The 17,320-nt window shown below is 59.6% G+C and overlaps 2 protein-coding genes across 2 annotated transcripts in view; both read left to right on the forward strand.

Moving 5' to 3' along the window:
* Positions 1-8,423, forward strand: part of RASGRF1 (Ras protein specific guanine nucleotide releasing factor 1) — a 34,251-nt gene extending 25,828 nt beyond the window's left edge. Inside the window, exons 19-27 of the mRNA XM_061999772.1 lie at positions 29-141; positions 558-618; positions 2,963-3,066; positions 3,442-3,526; positions 3,802-3,999; positions 4,688-4,767; positions 5,378-5,495; positions 5,755-5,823; positions 7,903-8,423. Coding sequence (XP_061855756.1) covers positions 29-141; positions 558-618; positions 2,963-3,066; positions 3,442-3,526; positions 3,802-3,999; positions 4,688-4,767; positions 5,378-5,495; positions 5,755-5,823; positions 7,903-7,995 — 921 coding nt within the window. The 3' untranslated portion in view covers positions 7,996-8,423. The remainder of the gene's footprint in view (positions 1-28; positions 142-557; positions 619-2,962; positions 3,067-3,441; positions 3,527-3,801; positions 4,000-4,687; positions 4,768-5,377; positions 5,496-5,754; positions 5,824-7,902) is intronic.
* Positions 8,424-9,425: 1,002 nt separating this feature from the next.
* On the forward strand, positions 9,426-16,044 carry CTSH (cathepsin H). The gene is made up of 12 exons (XM_061999309.1): positions 9,426-9,556; positions 9,690-9,721; positions 9,811-9,916; positions 10,004-10,074; positions 10,450-10,554; positions 10,846-10,932; positions 11,447-11,502; positions 12,565-12,646; positions 12,721-12,789; positions 13,282-13,388; positions 14,728-14,853; positions 15,385-16,044. The coding sequence occupies exons 1-12, from the start codon at positions 9,484-9,486 to the stop codon at positions 15,458-15,460; spliced, it is 990 nt and encodes a 329-aa protein (XP_061855293.1). The 5' UTR covers positions 9,426-9,483; the 3' UTR covers positions 15,461-16,044.
* The last annotated feature ends 1,276 nt before the right edge of the window (positions 16,045-17,320 follow it).

The following is a 17,320-nucleotide window of genomic DNA, read 5'->3' on the forward strand; positions in this document are numbered from 1 at the left end:
TCTGTCTGGGAGCCCCTGGCTTTGGCAGGACTTTGAAACCAACGAGGAGCTGAAGTTCAGAGTGATCGGCTTTCTGGAGGAGGTCATCCACGACCCCGAGCTCCTGACCCAGGAGAGGAAAGCGGCTGCCAACATCATCAGGTGAAGGGCAGTGGGTGGGAGGCCGCTCACAGGGGGAGGTGTCGTGTGTGGACGTGGCCGGGGTGCAGCGCTGGACCCAGCGAGCACGTGGCCCTTGCTGCCAGCGGGCAGTGGGATGGCACCATGGGGCTCTGTGGCCCAGGGCCATGGGCTCCTCCGATGAGCAGGCGGCTCTGGCCACCCAGGCACGTGTCCACCCATGCTGGGGCCGTGGCAGCCGTGTCCTGCTGCAGGAGTGGCACGTGCAATGTGGCCTTGGCTCAGGAGATCTTTCTCTTTAAAATGGGAAGGGGGACTTGGAGGTTTTCTTGTGCACACCGAGTGTTTAATCTGTGAAACAGCACCAAGCCGTGCTGCAGCCCCGTTGGAGTGGTGCTGCTCTGATGCTCCAGAGTAACTGTCTTTTTGTGCCATAGGACCCTGACACAGGAGGATCCAGGAGACAATCAGATAACCCTGGAGGAGGTCGTACAGATGGTAAATACTCTTTGCTGTCCTGGGAGGGAATGGCTCTGTTGCATTTGGCTCAGTGGGGAGAGGTGCTCCAAGTCCACATGCAAAGCAAGAAAGGTTTTCCAGGGGAAAACTGAGTTTCCTTTCCCTCCAAAGCAGGGAAAGATTTTACAGGGACAGGCTCAGCTGAGAGCAGCTGGATCTGCTGCAGGCAGAGGTTGCCCACTGGCTTTTTAGTCCTCCTGCACCATGGGCAGGATGAGTGGAGCTGGCACAGGGACGTGCCTGCCCGCTGCTGCCAGTGCTGCCTGAGGGACACAGGAAAGCCCTGTGAGTCCCCACTGTGTCCCCAGACCTGCTCCAGTGCCACTGTGTGATGGGCACTGGCCCAGCTGGCGCCAGCGCTGCTGCTCTGGGAACGGACGATGGTTTGGAACAGTCAGGGTGGCTGCAGTGCATTTACCACCCTTCTGCATTAAAACAATGCCCCAAAGTCTGCTCCCAGAAAAACTCAAGAGCCATTACTCATTGGCCTGGTGCACCTGAAACAACAGCAGCTCAGTCCTTGGCTCTGCTGGCTGCCTTCTGGAGGGGCTGGGCCCCCTCGTCAGGGGTTTTAAGCCTTTCACAGGTGCTAGAATCTTCCTTGGAAGAAGAGGAGACAAATGGAACCAGGGGCTTCAGTTTGCCCTTTGGTCTGAGCAGCTCAACTTTAAGAAAAGCACCAGGGAAAGGCAGTGACCTGGGGTCAGGGGAGTGGTGGGGACAGGAAGGAGTGCTGAGTTGTGGGGTGCACGCTGTGGTGATGGGGGTTGTGGGCTCCCTGACCCCCTCCTGGGGAGCTGAGGGTGTGTGTTGTGCCGTGTGCCAGACCCCCGGAGCCCTCCTGCATGGTGCTGGTGCCACTTGCCCACCCGGACAGTGTGTGCTGTCAGCAGCACCCTGTGCTCTGGCTGGGTGTCTCCCCACAGCCTGCACCCTCCTGTGTGCACCCAGCCCTGCAGCCTCTGCAAGGGCCCTTGAGTCTCTGCAGGGGACGCCCAGGTGGTGTTTGCTCCCAGGCGCTGCTTTCACAACCCCATTTCTGTGGCCAGGAGGGGATTTTGCAATGGTTAACTCGTGCAGCCCGGGCTGGCTGTGAGGCAGCTCACCCATGGGTGCTCTGCTTCTCCCAAACCCTGCTGTGCAGAGGGTGCTGGGGGGAGGGAGGTTGATGCCTTCTCTCAGGGTGAAGCAGCTCCCCAGCTCAGGGGCTCAGCTGTGCCCTGGCATCACCTGCCCAGCCCGTGCTCAGCCACCCTGCAGCACCCAGCCCTTGTGCCGCTCTCCCCACACACACTGGGGCAGCCCTTGTTCCAGTGTGACCTCCTTGAGCAGAGCAGGGACAGGCCCGTGCTGGGGAGGGTCTGGGCTGCCCCTGGGAGCGACTGGGCTGGAGGCAGCGCAGAGGACCCTCACCTCACCCCCATGCTCTGCGTGTCCTGCTCTGGCCCCATCGCGCTGCTCCATCCCACCCACCTCCTGGGACCCAGACGGGAGAGATGCTGCTGCCCTGTGCCAGGAGGAAATGTGCTGTGGCAGGTTTTTAGACAGCTCCTTGAGCCTGGGTGAAGCCCATGCACCCTCTGTGCAGGTCTGCAGCCTCAGGCCCTGCTGTCAGCCCAGGTGGCTCCAAGCACAGGGCACCCTGAGCACCCCCATGCCCGCAAGCAGCTCTTGGGGCAGAGCCAGGCAGGGAGACTGGGGCTATCCCTGCTCTGCTGTTTTCCTGGAGGTTCCTTGGGAGAGTCATCCCAGGCAGCAGCAGCAGGGGCTGGGAGCTACTGACCCCGTGGGTGCTGATGGAGCGGCGCTGGCGGGGCAGAGGCAGCCAGGCAGGAGCAGCCACTCTGGATGGGAGCCCTGCTGCTTTATTAATTAAACAGACATAGAGCAGAAGTCAGTGAAGGGATCCATTCTGTAGCTGACACCTAATTACTGAAGTAGAGGAGATTAGTTGATTCTGTGTCTGTACATGGGCACAGATGATAACCTGATTAACTCAGGGTGGCAGAGCTGCGGGCAGCAGCACTTCTCAGCTCTGGCGGGATGAGGGATGAGGGGTAAGGGATGAGGGATGTGGGATATAGGATGTGAGATGTGCAATAAGGGATGTGGGATATAGGATACAGGATGAGGGATGCAGGATACAGGACGAGGGATGCGGTACCTCTGGACCAGTGCAGCACTCGCTGCACACTGCAGCATTGCTGGGGAAGAGCCTGTGGCTCAGGGCTCTGCCTTCAGCTTTGATTTTGTGTGCATGGAATAGAGGAGTTCTTACTGTGCTGTGAGCCAGTGAGGCCTCATTGCTGCCTTTGTCACTCAGGCGGAGGGAGTCAAAGCAGAACCGTTTGAGAACCACTCAGCACTGGAAATAGCCGAACAGCTGACGCTGCTGGATCACCTGGTCTTCAAGAAGATCCCGTATGAGTGAGTGATCCCCATGAGGGATGAAGGGCTGTTCTGGTCCTTCTGCTTCCAAGGGCACCTGCTCCCCCATGGCTGACCTGGCACAGGTTAAACCCAGAGGGTACAGAGCCTTCCTGGCCAGCCATGGCTTTGCAAGTAGCCCAAATCTGAGGCTCAACCCTGTGGGTTATCTGCTGGTGACCCTGGGGTGCCTGGCTCAGGGAGAGACTCCCACAGCTCTCACACTTCCAAGCACATCCATACAGTCCCTTTCCAGCAGCAGTGGGGGTGAAGGCCCCAGCATCTCCCTCCCATGTGGGTGCAGCAGAGATTGCAGGGCTTGAGTGTCCCAGGAAGACGGGAAATACAGAGTTCACGTGAACATTTGTTTTGCAGAGAGTTCTTTGGGCAAGGTTGGATGAAGCTGGAGAAGAACGAAAGGACTCCTTACATCATGAAGAACACAAAACACTTTAATGATGTAAGTGCAGCCACAGGGTGGGATGGGGAGACAGGCAAAGAGGAGGCAGCACAGCCAACCTGCCCCAGCATCAGCCAGGGACTGGGCTGTACCAGGCTTACCTGCCCACACCACACTCCACAGACACAGCGTGCCTTGCGGACCTGGTGCAGGGGGAACCTCTCCCGCTGCAGTTGCTGCTGCTGGGGCTATTGCAGGGAAGGGAACTGTTGTCCAACAAGGCTGTTGTCCAAAGTGACCCTGGGCTGGGGCCCGGTTGTCTTTCCCCCACCAAGGTCAGCAACTTGATAGCGTCGGAGATCCTGCGCAACGAGGAGATCAACGCGCGGGTGAGCGCCATCGAGAAGTGGGTGGCGGTGGCAGACATCTGCCGCTGCCTGCACAACTACAACGCCGTGCTGGAGATCACCTCCTCCCTCAACCGCAGTGCCATCTTCCGCCTCAAGAAAACCTGGCTCAAGGTCTCCAAGCAGGTAGGGCATTGGGGCTGAGCACAGCGTGATGGGCCGAGAGCGGCGGTGGGGTGGTGTCAGGCAGCTGCGTTGGAAAAGCGGGTGGGAAATGGGAAGGGTTTTGTAGGTCTTTCCCAGGAGGGAGGAGGCATGTGAGCAGCTCAGAGCCTGCCTGGCTGTCGTGTGTGCTCAGCCCGTGGGTCAGGGGTCCAGTTAAACCTTTTCTAAGGAGACACTGGAGCTGAACACATGCAGGAGGTTCTTTAAATGGGTTTTCTGAGCTTCTCGGGATGAGCAAAGTGAATTGCTGTGTTGAGTTGCTTGGTACAGAAGTAGCTGGTACCTTCACGGTGCAGAGGCTGCTGGAGCCAGGGGCTGCTGAGCCAGGGCACCATGTGGGCTCTGCCGAGTCTGGAACGGCTCTTCCTGCCAAGGGATAAACGTGTCAGTGAGAACAGGCACTGGCCAGGGCAGGGCAGGGAGGCGAGCACAGAGCCTCTCCTTGTTCTATGTTGGAGGAGCTTTGCTGTCAAGCGCTTGCTCAGCTCCTTGGGACATCCACAGGAGTGGGAGGTGACAGCCAGGGCAGAGAATGAGGTGCTGTGGTGTCTACCTGGGAGGGCAGCAGCTCTGCAGCCTTCACCCCTTGCTGCAGGGATGGCAATTCCCTCCAGGGCCTTCTCCAGGCCATGTTCTGGGTTTCTTGCAGACCAAGGCTCTGATTGATAAGCTCCAAAAGCTGGTGTCGTCGGAGGGCAGGTTCAAGAACCTGAGGGAGGCCCTGAAAAAGTGAGTGAACGTTGGTTCTCTTGCTGCCCAGTGGGTGCTGAGGGCTGCTCAGTGGGTGCTGAGGGCTGTCCTGAGGGTGCTGAGGGCTGCTCAGTGGGTGCTGAGGGAACGGGTCCCTCCTGGCTCCCATGCTGTGGGCTGGGGCTGTGCTCACAGAGCATTGCAGAGCCCACGCTGGTGTGTGCTGTGCTTAGCAGGCACAGGGCAGCAGCTTGCAAAGCCATCCCGAGCAATGAGCTGGAATTTCGAGCTGTGCTGCGGATAAAAGGGATTGCAAAGGGGGAAATCATTTCCAGACACTAGGAAACTCTTATTCCTGCCTCCCTCCTTCCAGACTCGTAGTTTAAGCCCCAAAATGTACCATGTTTGGTTCCAGTTTCCCACCAGTGCATGTCACTGCAGCCAGCACAGGCCTTGTTGGCGGCGTATCGGGGTGTCCCAGGGGACCAGCAGCCTTCCTGGGGACAGGCTTCCTTCTGGGCTCCCTATTAGAGACAGTCCTCCAAGTTCTGCTGTCTGTGGGGTCCTGCCCTCCTCCCTGCTACAAAGCCCCCGAGTAAGGCACTTCTCTTTCTGCTTTCTCTCTCCTCTGTCTGGTTTGCCCCTGAAGTTGTGACCCTCCGTGCGTCCCCTACCTGGGGATGTACCTGACGGACCTGGCGTTCATCGAGGAGGGGACCCCCAATTACACCGAGGATGGCCTGGTGAACTTCTCCAAAATGAGGATGGTGGGTGTCCCAGCCCCGCTGCACTGGGTCAGGGGGCCAGGCTGGAGTGGTGCAGCTCGGGTTGAGGGTGCTGGCCAGGCCTGTGCCCACCCCGTGCAGCCCCACAGCCAGTCTGGGCTGGAAGAACCAAAGCAGCCCCTTTGCATCCTGCTGTGGGTGAGAGGTGTGCGTGGGCTGCCCGTCACCCTCCCGGCTGCTGGGGCACGGTGCTGGTGGTGAGGATGGCTGTAAACAGCTTCTGCCTTGTGTCTCTGGACAGATTTCACACATCATAAGAGAGATCCGCCAGTTCCAGCAAACCTCCTACAAGATTGAGCACCAGCCTAAGGTACAGCCTTGCCCTGAGAGACACACGCTCCCTCTCCTCGTCTCCCTCTCGAATCACAGCCTCCAAGCCTTTCATTTCTGGCAGCTGTTTTTGGGGAGACAGCATGCTTCTGTAAGGGATTTAAGACAGACAACACTAGCACAGCCAGTGCAGGTGTGGGGCTTGTGTGAGGTGAGGCATGAGAGTGGGGAACAGGCATGGGAGATGATTAGTGACCTCCCTGCTCTGGTGTTGCCCACAAAGAGCCCATTGCCTACACAGTGTTGCTGGCAGAGCAAAAGGATGCAGCTGCTTGCTGTCTGAGCCTTGACCTGAGCAAGTCAGCGCTGCCCCTGCCTGTCCCTTGCTCTGCTGCTCTTTCTTTCCAGCAGACAGGACTGACATTTCAGTCTGGCTCTTGCTTGAACTGCTATGATCCTGGGCACAGGGGTCAGCAGCCTGGCATGGTCTTACCAAGTTGTGGGCTGGTGTTTGGCTGTGGTTGGGCAGTGCAGTGAGGGAGCAGCCTGGAAGGGCTCCTGGGGTGCAGGTGGGTGCTGGTGATGGAGCCATTCTGTGCTGTGAGCCACTTACAGGCAAACAGTGGCCGAGGCAGACGTGTGCACAGCGAGAGCACGGGCATGGGTTGTGGTCCCTGTAGGAGAGCAGTTCCAGGAGCTGAACTCGGAGGGAGCTTGTGTCTTACTGGGGTGGAACAAGAAGCTGAACCTTTCCCCATCCATGGGACTCTCTCTTGGCAATGAGCAACAAGTGTCAGTGGCTCTAGGGGCTGCTGCCCTGGCACCCTGTGCTCCCTTGCCCTTTGCTGTCCGTCTGCTGCAGCAGGAGCGTGGTTGTGCAGTGGAGGCAACCCTGGAGGCAACAAGAAGTGGCTATTTTAGGGCAGCACCCTGCTCCCCAGGCTGAGGGTGCAGGCTGGGAGCAGAACACGTCCCACCACCCCCCCAGCCTGGTGCTGGGCAGCCTTGCTGTGGCCTTCACGTGTGTGATGAGAGGAAAGGTCTCAGCCGCCCTTGCACTTCGTCTGCTGCAGAGCTGCCCGGGAGCTGGGCTGGTGGTTGTGGGGGTCTCTGCTGCCTCCAGCACTGCTGTTCCCAGAAACAGCAAGTGCAGAACTGCTGCCTGACAGGCATTGGCCCACCCTTCCCGGTGCCCCAGCTGCTGTGCTGGTGGTGGTCGGGTCAGTCCAAACCACGCTCCGATGGTTCCGTGTGTGGTGGCAGGAGCAGCCCCAGTCTCTCTGGCCCACAACCCCTGGCCAGGCTCTTGGAGGTTGGGAGCCACAGGCTCTGACTGAGCCTCTGCAGCACTGCCCAAGCACTCTGCTCCATCAGAACCTGCCCAGGGCTGTGCTCACACCACAGCCTTTTCCCCAGGTAAGCGCTGCCTCCTCCCAGCCTCACCTGCTTAGATCAGTGTCTGTGAAGGCAGCCACGGACAACCTGGCTGAAAACCACCCCTACAGAGTGCAGGGGGACAGGGAGTGCAGGTGCTGCCTGGCCTCCCTGCAGTAGGGGGTATGGCCACACACAGCCCCCCAGGCTCTCATGGGTGATGTGCCGGAGCTCCATCTGTGCTGCTGGCACATCCTGGGCAAAGGCAGTTCCTCTGGCCATCTCCACACTGCAGGCTTGGCACGGGGAGCCCCAGATGGGCTGTGCCCCACTTCAGCATCAGCAATGCACAGCTAACGAGACCAAAAAGTGATTTGGGGAGAATCTGCCAGGAATTGGGAGCAGATGCCCTGCTCACACCACAGCACGTGTCCTGCCCTGGCAGCAAGGATTGCGTTCCCCACTTAGGCAGCACCTTAATCATCGCTGTTCTCAATGGGAGAACTTTGTGGCTGATAAAACAGTATCAGAGAGGAAAACCATGAGAGCAGCTGAGGGCTGGGCCTGGCCGTGCTGGGGTGAGATGAGACGAGAGCCTGTGCTGGTTGTCAGGCGCTGCAGGCGCTTCCCTGCGGCACGGCGGCCGCTCGGGCCCCTCCTCGTGGCCTGGTTTCGGCGTCCATCGCTGGCTGCAGCACGGCGGGTCCTGCCCAGTCAGCTCTCCCGTTGCCTCCCCTTCTCTCAGGTGACGCAGTACCTGCTGGACCAGTCCTTTGTGATGGATGAAGAAACCCTTTACGAAGCTTCTCTGCGGATAGAGCCCAAGCTGCCTTCCTGAGCCCGGAGCCGTGGCCGGCGGCTGCTCATGTCCGCAGGCGATTCCACACTGTAGATATCTGTCCTTCCGTCGGACGCCCTGGAGTGACTTCCATGTATGTGCTTCTCCGAGCAACCACCCCCCTCCTTCCCAGGCCACAGTAGACCTCGCGTAGGGTTTCCCGCCTCGTTTAAGGTTTCACGCATCCACACTCGCTGCCGTCCCGGTTTCTTTTCGATGATGTTACTTTTGCCATCCATCCCTCCCGCGGGGGGGCTGAGGGAGATCAGCCCATGTCCTCCCGCGGGGGCTGGGAGAGGTCAGCCCATGTCCTCCCTCGGGGGGCTGCACTGGGCTGGGTGGGGGAGGTCAGCCCGTGTCCTCCTGCGAGGAGCTGGGCAGTGCTGGGGGAGCTCAGCCCGTGTCCTCCTGCGAGGAGCTGGGCAGTGCTGGGGGAGCTCAGCCTGTGTCCTCCCGCGGGGGGCTGCACTGGGCTGGGTGGGGGGAGGTCAGCCCATGTCCTCCTGCGAGGAGCTGGGCAGTGCTGGGGGAGCTCAGCCCATGTCCTCCCGCGGGGGGCTGCACTGGGCTGGGTGGGGGGAGGTCAGCCCGTGTCCTCCTGCGAGGAGCTGGGCAGTGCTGGGGGAGCTCAGCCCGTGTCCTCCCGCGGGGGAGCTGCTCCGACTTGGCGGCTGCCGGCAGTAACACCCCGGGGTGAACTCTGCGAGGGAAGGGGGATGACCCGACCCTTCTCCCTCTGTGCGATGTGAAGCTGCCGTCTCTCCGCGCTGCCCCCCGGCGCCGGGGGGGGTCCCTCGGCCGCTGCCCCCCCCTCCCTCGGGACGATGGGAAGAAAGGTCCCTCCGGCTCTCCTCGCTGCGTTCAGCTCCTGCCAAGCTTCTGTTGATATGCTGTAGATCCGTATTCCTTGTGACCACTCTGAGTAACATGATGTAGAGTTAGAACAAGATGACCGAGTGTTTTTATTACATATACTGTAATCCTGTCTAACCGCCTTCTAGCAGGAATATAGTAATGTAGTGCTTATTCTGTGAATATTACCATGTATTTTTTACATTGTACAGTATATAAACACAGTTTAACTTGACAGTGGCAGGCATGCTCCACTCTGACAACCACAACACTTTTGCTGTAAGCAATACCTCGTGGTATGAGAATTCTCTTTCAAGCCCTAAAACTATTTCAACTTACAGCTTGTTTGGAAGAAGAAAAAAAAACAAAACTATTTCCATTTTTTTTGTAAAAATATATGTTTCCTGATTACCTCTTGCTAATAAATCTATTCTATCTCAGGGTGAACCGGGGGCTCGCCGTGTGTTTATCGGCGGGTCGGCGCCGGGCCCGCAGACAGCCCCCGGGGAGGGAGGGGAGGGGACGCTCCGCCCCCGGCCCGCCCCCGGCCGCGATCGGCTCCGCCCGTTCCGCCTCGGCACGCGTCGGGTCGCTTCGGGCGCGGCTCGGCCCCGCTCGGCTCGGCGCGGCTCGGACATGGCGTGGGCCGTGCTGCTGGCTGCCGCCGCGCTGCTGGCGCCCGCCGCCGCCTGGGCACCCAGCGCCGAAGGTAACGGGGCGCCGGGAGGGGGTGACTCGGCTCGGTTCCGCCCGGCTCGGCTCGGCTGGGCTCCGCTCGCCCGCGGGCCCGGGCGCTGTCCGTGCCGCGGCGGGCGCTGACGCGTCCCCGCTCTGTCCCGCAGAGGAGCTGCAGTTCAAGGCCTGGATGCTGCAGGTAAGGCCGCGGGGCCCGTCCTTCGCGGGGCTGGCGGCGGGGGCCGTGCCGCGGGCTGCCCGGCGGGGCTGACGCGCCGCGTCCCGCAGAACGAGCGGCGCTACGGCCCGGGCGAGTACCCGCGGCGGCTGCGCATCTTCCTCGACAACAAGCGGCGGATCGAGGAGCACAACGCCGGCAACCACAGCTTCCAGAGTAGGAGCCCTCCCCCGGCCCCGGCCCGCGCTCCCTGTGCCCTTTGAGCCGTGGTGAGCAAAGCCTTCCCCTTCCTCCCTCTTCCAGTGGCCCTGAACCAGTTTTCAGACCTGACCTTCGCTGAGTTTAAAAAACTATACCTGTGGAGAGAGCCCCAGGTAAGTGCCTGAGCTGCCGGGGCCGGAGGAGGGGGCTGGCAGGAGGGGGGACCCCGCGGTGGGTCCCTGTGCCGAGCTGCACCCCACGGCTCTGCTGCCCAAACCTGAGTGAGAGAAAAGCCAACTCCCACGCCCTGCCCTCGCCTGCCTTCAGCTGCCTCCCGGCCCTGGCTCCAGCCAGTGTCACCCTGCTGTCAGCTTCCCAGGGGTCCTTATGGGTAGATGGAAGGCCAGATCCCGGTTTGGGGAGCAGCTCAGGCGGTGGCACAGGCTGTCCCAGCTCTGCCCAGCTCCCTGTGCCCCGGGGAGGGCAGCTGCCCATGGCCCCCGTCCCTGGCACGGCAGCTTGCCGCAGCCCTCCCGCCTCGCTTGCAGAACTGCTCAGCCACAAAGGGGAACTTCCTGCGCAGCTCTGGGCCGTGTCCCGACTCCATCGACTGGAGGAAGAAGGGAAATTTTGTGACACCCGTGAAAAACCAGGTGAGGAGCGTGTGGTGGCACATGCCAGTGGCACACCAGCAGTGGGTCGGGACAGGGACTGGCTGCTGTGGGCAGGGCACTGTGCCGGAGGAGTGCTGGGGGGGGTGTGCCCACAGAGAAGCAGGTGCCTCTGTGGCTGGGGCAGGGGAGCCTGCAGGAGCTGGGGCAGTGGGAGGCTGTGGGCTCTTGAGCAGGGGATGAGTGGAAGCACTGTGCTCCTGGCATGGGGATGAGTGGGCAGTGAGTGCCCCCGTGGCACGTGGAGCAGTTCCTCTCTGGTTCCTAACACAGGGTGCCTGCGGGAGCTGCTGGACGTTTTCCACCACGGGGTGTCTGGAGTCTGCTATTGCTATTGCAACAGGAAAGCTCCTTTCTCTGGTAAGAGTCTGGTTATGTGCTGGGGCTGCCAGTGGGACCAGCCCACTCCTGGCTGGGACAGCCACCGGCTGCTTGCTGCCCATCTGCACGTCACTGTGTGTGGCTGTGGGCACCCCCGGCCCTGCACACCCCTCACAGCTCTCCACAAGCTGAGCAGCACGGCTGGGGAGGCACGGGGCAGCTCTTTGTGCCCGAGGATGTGCCCATTGCCATCCCCTCTCAGGGTCTGAGTGTCCCACTGCCCTGGGCAGAGCCCTTTTCAGAGCAGGGTGAGGGCAGGGAGGCTGGCGGGTCCCTGCTGCAGGAAGCAGCCATGGTTAGCCCCAGCTGCCTCTGGTGCTGCCAGCTGGCAGGAGCTCCTCGCCACAAGCAGCATGTCATGAAACTCTGTCTTTAAACTCCCACAGGATTTATATTCTCCAAGAACTAGAAAGTCAGTAGCTGCTTAGTGTGACTTAGCAGAATAGCTGAGGGTTGGGTCTAAGTGTTAAAAACAAACTTGACCTTTCTGTAGGCGGAACAACAGTTGGTTGACTGTGCCCAGGCTTTTAACAACCACGGCTGCAGCGGGTAAGTCACAGAAAATAACCAGGGACAGGGATGAGAGTTTCTGCTGTTCCACGATTGGCAGCCCTCCTCAAAACCTGATGTTGGGATCCTTCCAGATCTTGTGATGGCTGTTGTTTCCTCTTGGCTGAAAACAGCTTTCGGTTTGGTTTGCTTGTTTTAGTTTCACCTTCCCTAGACGTTAGAATGTTTCACTCAGTCTCCAGCGTTTTCTAACCTGTGTTGTTGCTCCTGATGATGAGTTTGGCTTCAGATGGTGGTTTTGTCTCAGTGCCTCCTGGTACTGCAGTCACGGGTGCTGCGTGGCCAGGCTTTACCCCTCTCAGGGAGAGCCAGGGGAGTTCTGTGTGTTGCTCTGCTCGGGAGTCACGCGCAGCCCGTGGCGCTTGAAGGAACCCACAGAAACCTTTGCTTCCCCTTTGGTAAATTCCTACTGGCACTGCTAGAGAAGGCAGATAATAAAGCCTTCTGAAATCTTGTTTTCTGTCAGATAAACAGTCCCTGAGGAATGCTCAGCTGAGCAAAACCGCCCTTGTGGCGTTTTAGGTTTCTCATGACTCCTCCTTAGTCCTTTCCCCCTGAGCACACCCTGTACACACTCTGTGAGACATGCACCACGAAGGGGGCTAGGGAGCAAAGCAGCTGCTTGCTGGAGATGTGGGTCCTTTGTCCTCCCCTGTAGCTGGGGACCCCAGGCCAAGCTTGACAAAGGTCACAGAAAACACCTTCCAGCGTGTGGCAGAGCTGAACTGGTGCCGTGTGGGCGAGGTGGCCTCACACCTTTGGGCTGCTGTGTCTGTGTCTTCCCCTGGGGATTAGAGCCTCTGGGAATGAGATCAGCCTGTGCCTGTGTAGGTCCATGCCAGACTGTGATGGGCTGGGCCTGGAGTCCCAGACAGGGAGATAATGCAGGAACAGACTGGAGTTTATGCCTTTAGAGGCTCTGGGACACACGCTGCCCTTCCAGTCTGCTCCCACTTTGCAGGAAAGGTCTGTAGGGCTGTGGGGGAAGGCCACAGCATTACCACCCTAATTAATCTGCATTCTGGCTGTTTTGTCTTGCAGGGGCCTGCCAAGCCAAGCCTTTGAATACATACTGTATAACAAAGGGCTGATGGGGGAGGACACGTACCCCTACCGGGCAGAGGTACTGGCAGGGCAGGGGGGTGGCATCCCGGGCTCCAGGCTGGGCCCTGACGCCGCTTCCCTCTGTCCTCACAGAACGGCACCTGCAAGTTCCAGCCGGAGAAGGCTGTTGCATTTGTCAAGGATGTTATCAACATCACCCAGGTGAGGCCCTGAGGGCTGTGTTTCCAAACTGCCAGGGTGTTCCTAGGTACTGGATGACCCAGGGTGTGCCAGGCCCTGCAGCACAAGCTGCAGCCCGCTGGGTCTGGGGAGAGTGGGGAGCTGCTGGTGTGCAGACCCCTCCTGGCTGCTGCTGGCTCCTGCTTTGTGGAGTCAAAACACAGGCGCTGGGTCTCTGCTTGCTTTGCACAGTGGGTGTGCCTCCAGGCTGTGAGAAAGGCTGGGTTCTTGACAGGCAATGCAAGCAGCACTCGTGCCCTTGTCTGCAAGCAGAAGGCCAGAGTTGGCCAGGCCTGCTGTGCTCTGACTGCTGGTCAGGGACCCTCACTGATCCTCACTCTGCTTGCAGCCAGTTTACTGCTAGGAACTGGCCCAACTTGAAGCCCAGTCTGCTTTTGGAACAAAGCTCAGTGAGTCTGTGAGCTCAGGCTCATCAGGTAACGAATGACCTTGGGATCGATCCTCTTCTTGCAGTACGACGAGGATGGCATGGTGGAAGCTGTGGGGAGGCACAATCCGGTGAGCTTTGCATTCCAGGTGACGGCTAATTTCATGCACTACAGAAAAGGAGTCTATTCCAAGTGAGTATTCCTGAAGCTGGGGGGTGAGGGGGAAGGTGTAGGGCTGGAATCACAGCCCCGCTTCTCCCGCTTTGTGGCACTGGAAGCAGGGACACTGGACTGCATTCTTGCATTTTCTCTTAAACAGAAGGTAGAAACCACAGGTAAAGTTAGCCTTGAGACACTGATTTCCCAGGGGAATGAGAGTGCAGCACAGGGTAGAGGGAACAGTGTGCTTGCAGCCAGTTTACTGCTAGGAACCGGTCCATCCTGATGACCGGTGTGCCTTTGGAACGAAGCTCAGCGAGTCTGTGAGCTCAGCTTTCCCCTTCCCTGGGGGAAGCCTGTTCCAGGGCTGGGAGTCTGAGCTGTGGGACGGTGGCAGGGTCAGCCTGGTGTTGCAGCTGAACACATCTGGTTTCCTCAGGGGAAGCCCTAATCACAGGAGGGTTTCTGTGGGACTCAGGCAGCTCTCCCAGCGCAGCCCTGGCAGGGGGTGGTGAGCGGCCTCGCTCTGCCCTGGGACGTTTGTAGGTTGTGCTGTGACGGAGGGGTCCCTGCATTGCTGCTCTCTGCAGGGCAGGCAGGTCCCCCAGCACCTCCTGCCCATCTCAGGTGTTCACCTGCCTCTGCAGCTGGCTGTAGGAGAAAAGCAGCAGAGGTGAAGAATGAGCTTGGGACCTGAAGTGACCTGGCAGAAAAAGGTGTCGAGCGTTGTGTCAGCTCTGTGGCCAAAGCAAAAAGCTGCTGAGGGTGGTTATTACACTTTGGAAAGACCAGGGAAGCTAATTGCAGCAGGATAGGTTCGGTTAGGCAAGAAATGGGGGAAGTGGATGTTTGGAGAGAACTAGTTAAACATTTCAGGGGCACAGAATCTTAAGGGTTGGAAGGGACCTTGAAAGGTTATCCAGCCCAACCCCCCTGCCAGAGCAGGACCAGCTAGAGTGGGTTTGCTGTCTGTGCAAAATGTGGGACAGTGCTCTCACGCTTTGGGGCAGAACAAACCATTACTGGGAGGCACTAGGAGCTTCTGGTTTTCTCTGGGAAAATGAATTTGCTCAGTGGTTTCACTGTAGCTGGTTCTTGTGTTGATGTTGATCCTGAACAAAAGGCCAGACCGGGTGCTGGGATCAAAGGTCGATGTGGCCGATCGCCCCGATGTCAGATATGGCCAGGAGTCGCTTCTGAGTGAGAAGACAAAGCAGTGTGTGCTTGGCTTCCCTCCCTGCTCTCCACAGCTGGACCCTCAGAGTGTCCATGAGTTGTCTTTGGTGCTGCAGCTCAGTGGGGGAGGCAGCCCATCCCCATTCACTGCTGGCTTCTCGTCGGACACAGCTGTGTTGCTTCTGTTTCCGTGCAGCCCCCGGTGTGACCACACTCCTGACAAGGTGAACCACGCTGTCCTGGCCGTGGGCTACGGGGAGGCAGATGGGACTCCCTACTGGATCGTGAAGAACTCCTGGGGCCCACGGTGGGGCATGGATGGGTAAGGAGGCCTCGAGGCTACAGGCTCACCAGGGGCCAGTGAAGGGTGAAGGGCCAGTCGTGTCCGTGGGATCCACACACGGCCCTCGGGTCGCCCCTGTGCTCTCAAACTGTTTCATAGCGGGAGGTGCAGAGGGAATTGTCCCAGCTTGGGCTGTGGGACACATGGCTCTGCAAACCAGGCCTGAGGCAACTGGTCAGAGCAGCCCCTCAGCCCTGCCCTTGTCCCTGGGGCTCAGGCAGTGTGTGCAGAGCTGCTGGCTCGCCCGGGGCCAGCTGAGCACCAGCCTCTGCGTGGCTCTAGGGCCAGAGGAGAGCAGGTTGTGCCAGGAGGGAGCTGTCACTCCAGCTCTGCAAGTATTTCCAGCTGCAAGATGAGAGTCAGGTGCTACCTCTGCTGATCTGTGAGCCTAGAGGGGTGGGGAATGGCATTGCCCAGCGGGAACAGGCTCCCTGGGCTGGTGTGAGAAAGGAGCAGTTGCTGCCTGTGCCAGAGCAGGGGACACTCACACACATCTACTTCTCTTTTTAGGTACTTCCTTATTGAACGTGGCAAGAATATGTGTGGTCTGGCTGCTTGTGCATCTTACCCCATTCCTCAGGTGTAAGAGCAGGGCACAGGCTGGGGACAGGAATGGCTGTACCTGGGGTTCTGAGCACTGAAATGAAGAGAGAAGATGAGATACCGTCCTGCTGAGAGTTGTTACCTGCAGGCAGTTCTTCTGCTGGCTCACAGCTTCTTGCAGTGGGAAGAGCTGTGCCTCCTCTCCCTAGCCACAAGCAAGTGCATGTAGGGGGGCTGCTCAGATTGGGAAATGCCATGACTGGGAGATGCTGCCCAAGCAGAGCTCAGCCCTCCTGCAGCTGCCCCTTCCCTGCCCACAGATAGAACTTCCTCTGGGCACTTTGTTTTCTTCTTCGAAGGTGATTTTTCCTTTCTCCAGAGAAGGATGAGTGCTGTGATTTAAAAGTCTTATCTTTTCTAATTAATTGGTTTTCTAGTATTTTTTTAATTAAAAAATAGGGTATTTTGATGCAAACAGAGAAGAAATGGATGACTGTCTTCTGTGCTCAGTGAAGCAAGCCAGCAGCTGCTTGCAAAGAGCTCACAACCCCGTGCAGGCAGGAGCTGGGTTGGTCATTATCTCGCGGTAAAACCTGCCACAGACTGAATAAAGACACCTGATCCCCACTGTGCTCTGGGCTCTGTGCTTTGGGCTGGGATCTTTTGAGGTCCTTTCCAACCCTGAAGCTTCTGTGACTAGCAGGCAGGTATTCTTTATTGCAGCACTGGGTACAGGGGGGATTTCTCTGCCAAGCCCCAGCCAAGAGGTTTTTGCCCGACACATACACAATAAACATGCATATTCATCACCTTCCTTAGAAACGCGTGGGTTATGCTAATCACTTCCACAACCTCATTACCATCAGTTCCGCCCATTGCCCCGCCTCAGCCCGCCCGGGATACGCCTCCGTCACCGTGGTGGTCGGGGATGAAGATTTCAGTCCTCCTCACAGCGTACCTCTCACCTTGGCGTTTGTCCAAACCGCGGAACGACAGAAAATCAGCGTCCTGACGGGAACTTACTGCTCTCCCTCCAACCGGTCCGAGAGCAGCGGTGTGAGATTGCCAGGTAACGACAGCGGCTAGGAGTTCCGCTGCCTCCGCAACAAAAAGCCGTCAAACTAACAGTTTAAATACGTCAGGGTTACAAGCGTTTGTCTGAATGGTCCGGCTAATACACAGCGTCCTGTAACGGCCTATAACCCTCCTCATCAGTCCCGCCGCGCCGCGGGACCCGACTCACCGCGGCCGCGTCTGACGGGGCACCAGCCTCCAGACGGGACTCCGGGGCTACGCAAGGCGCTTGTTACAACCCGCGGCGGAAGCTCCGGGGGCCGAGCCGCGCTCTCTGGGAAGCCGCGGCCTCCCCCGAGCCCTCCCGCGCCGCCATGCTGCGCGGCGGGGCCGGAAGCCGGCGTTACCGCGGCAACCGTCACTTCCGGCCCCGCGGCGCGGCCGCCCAATGGGCGGGGCGGGCGGCGTTTTGGCGCGGAATGCGAGGCGCGCGCCGGGGCCGCCATGGCGGCCGTGCCGCTCAACAACCTGCGGGAGCAGCTGCGGCTGCACTCGGCCCGCGGCGGCCTCGGCAAAGCGCCGCCGCGCCAGCGCCCGCCGTGAGTACCGCGGGGCGAGCCGGGGCCTCCCCTCCCGCGGCTGCCCCGCTGACGCCGCGCCTCTTCTCTTTCTAGGGGCTTCACCTTCAAGAGAACGTCCCCGGCCGGCGCCGTGCCCGGGGAGCCGCGAGGCCTCGCCGCCGTGCTGAGGGACAAAGATGTCAACGTGTCCCCGCTCGCCTCCGCCCTGCCCGTCCCCAAGAGAACGCAAGGCCAGGCGCTTTCCCCCGCAGCGGCCGGGCCCCGGGGCCGCGGCCTGGGCGCAGCCCTCGGCGGCCCTCGCGAGGTGC

This window comes from Colius striatus, chromosome 7 (genome assembly GCF_028858725.1).
Source record: "Colius striatus isolate bColStr4 chromosome 7, bColStr4.1.hap1, whole genome shotgun sequence".
Taxonomy (NCBI): Eukaryota; Metazoa; Chordata; class Aves; order Coliiformes; family Coliidae; genus Colius; species Colius striatus.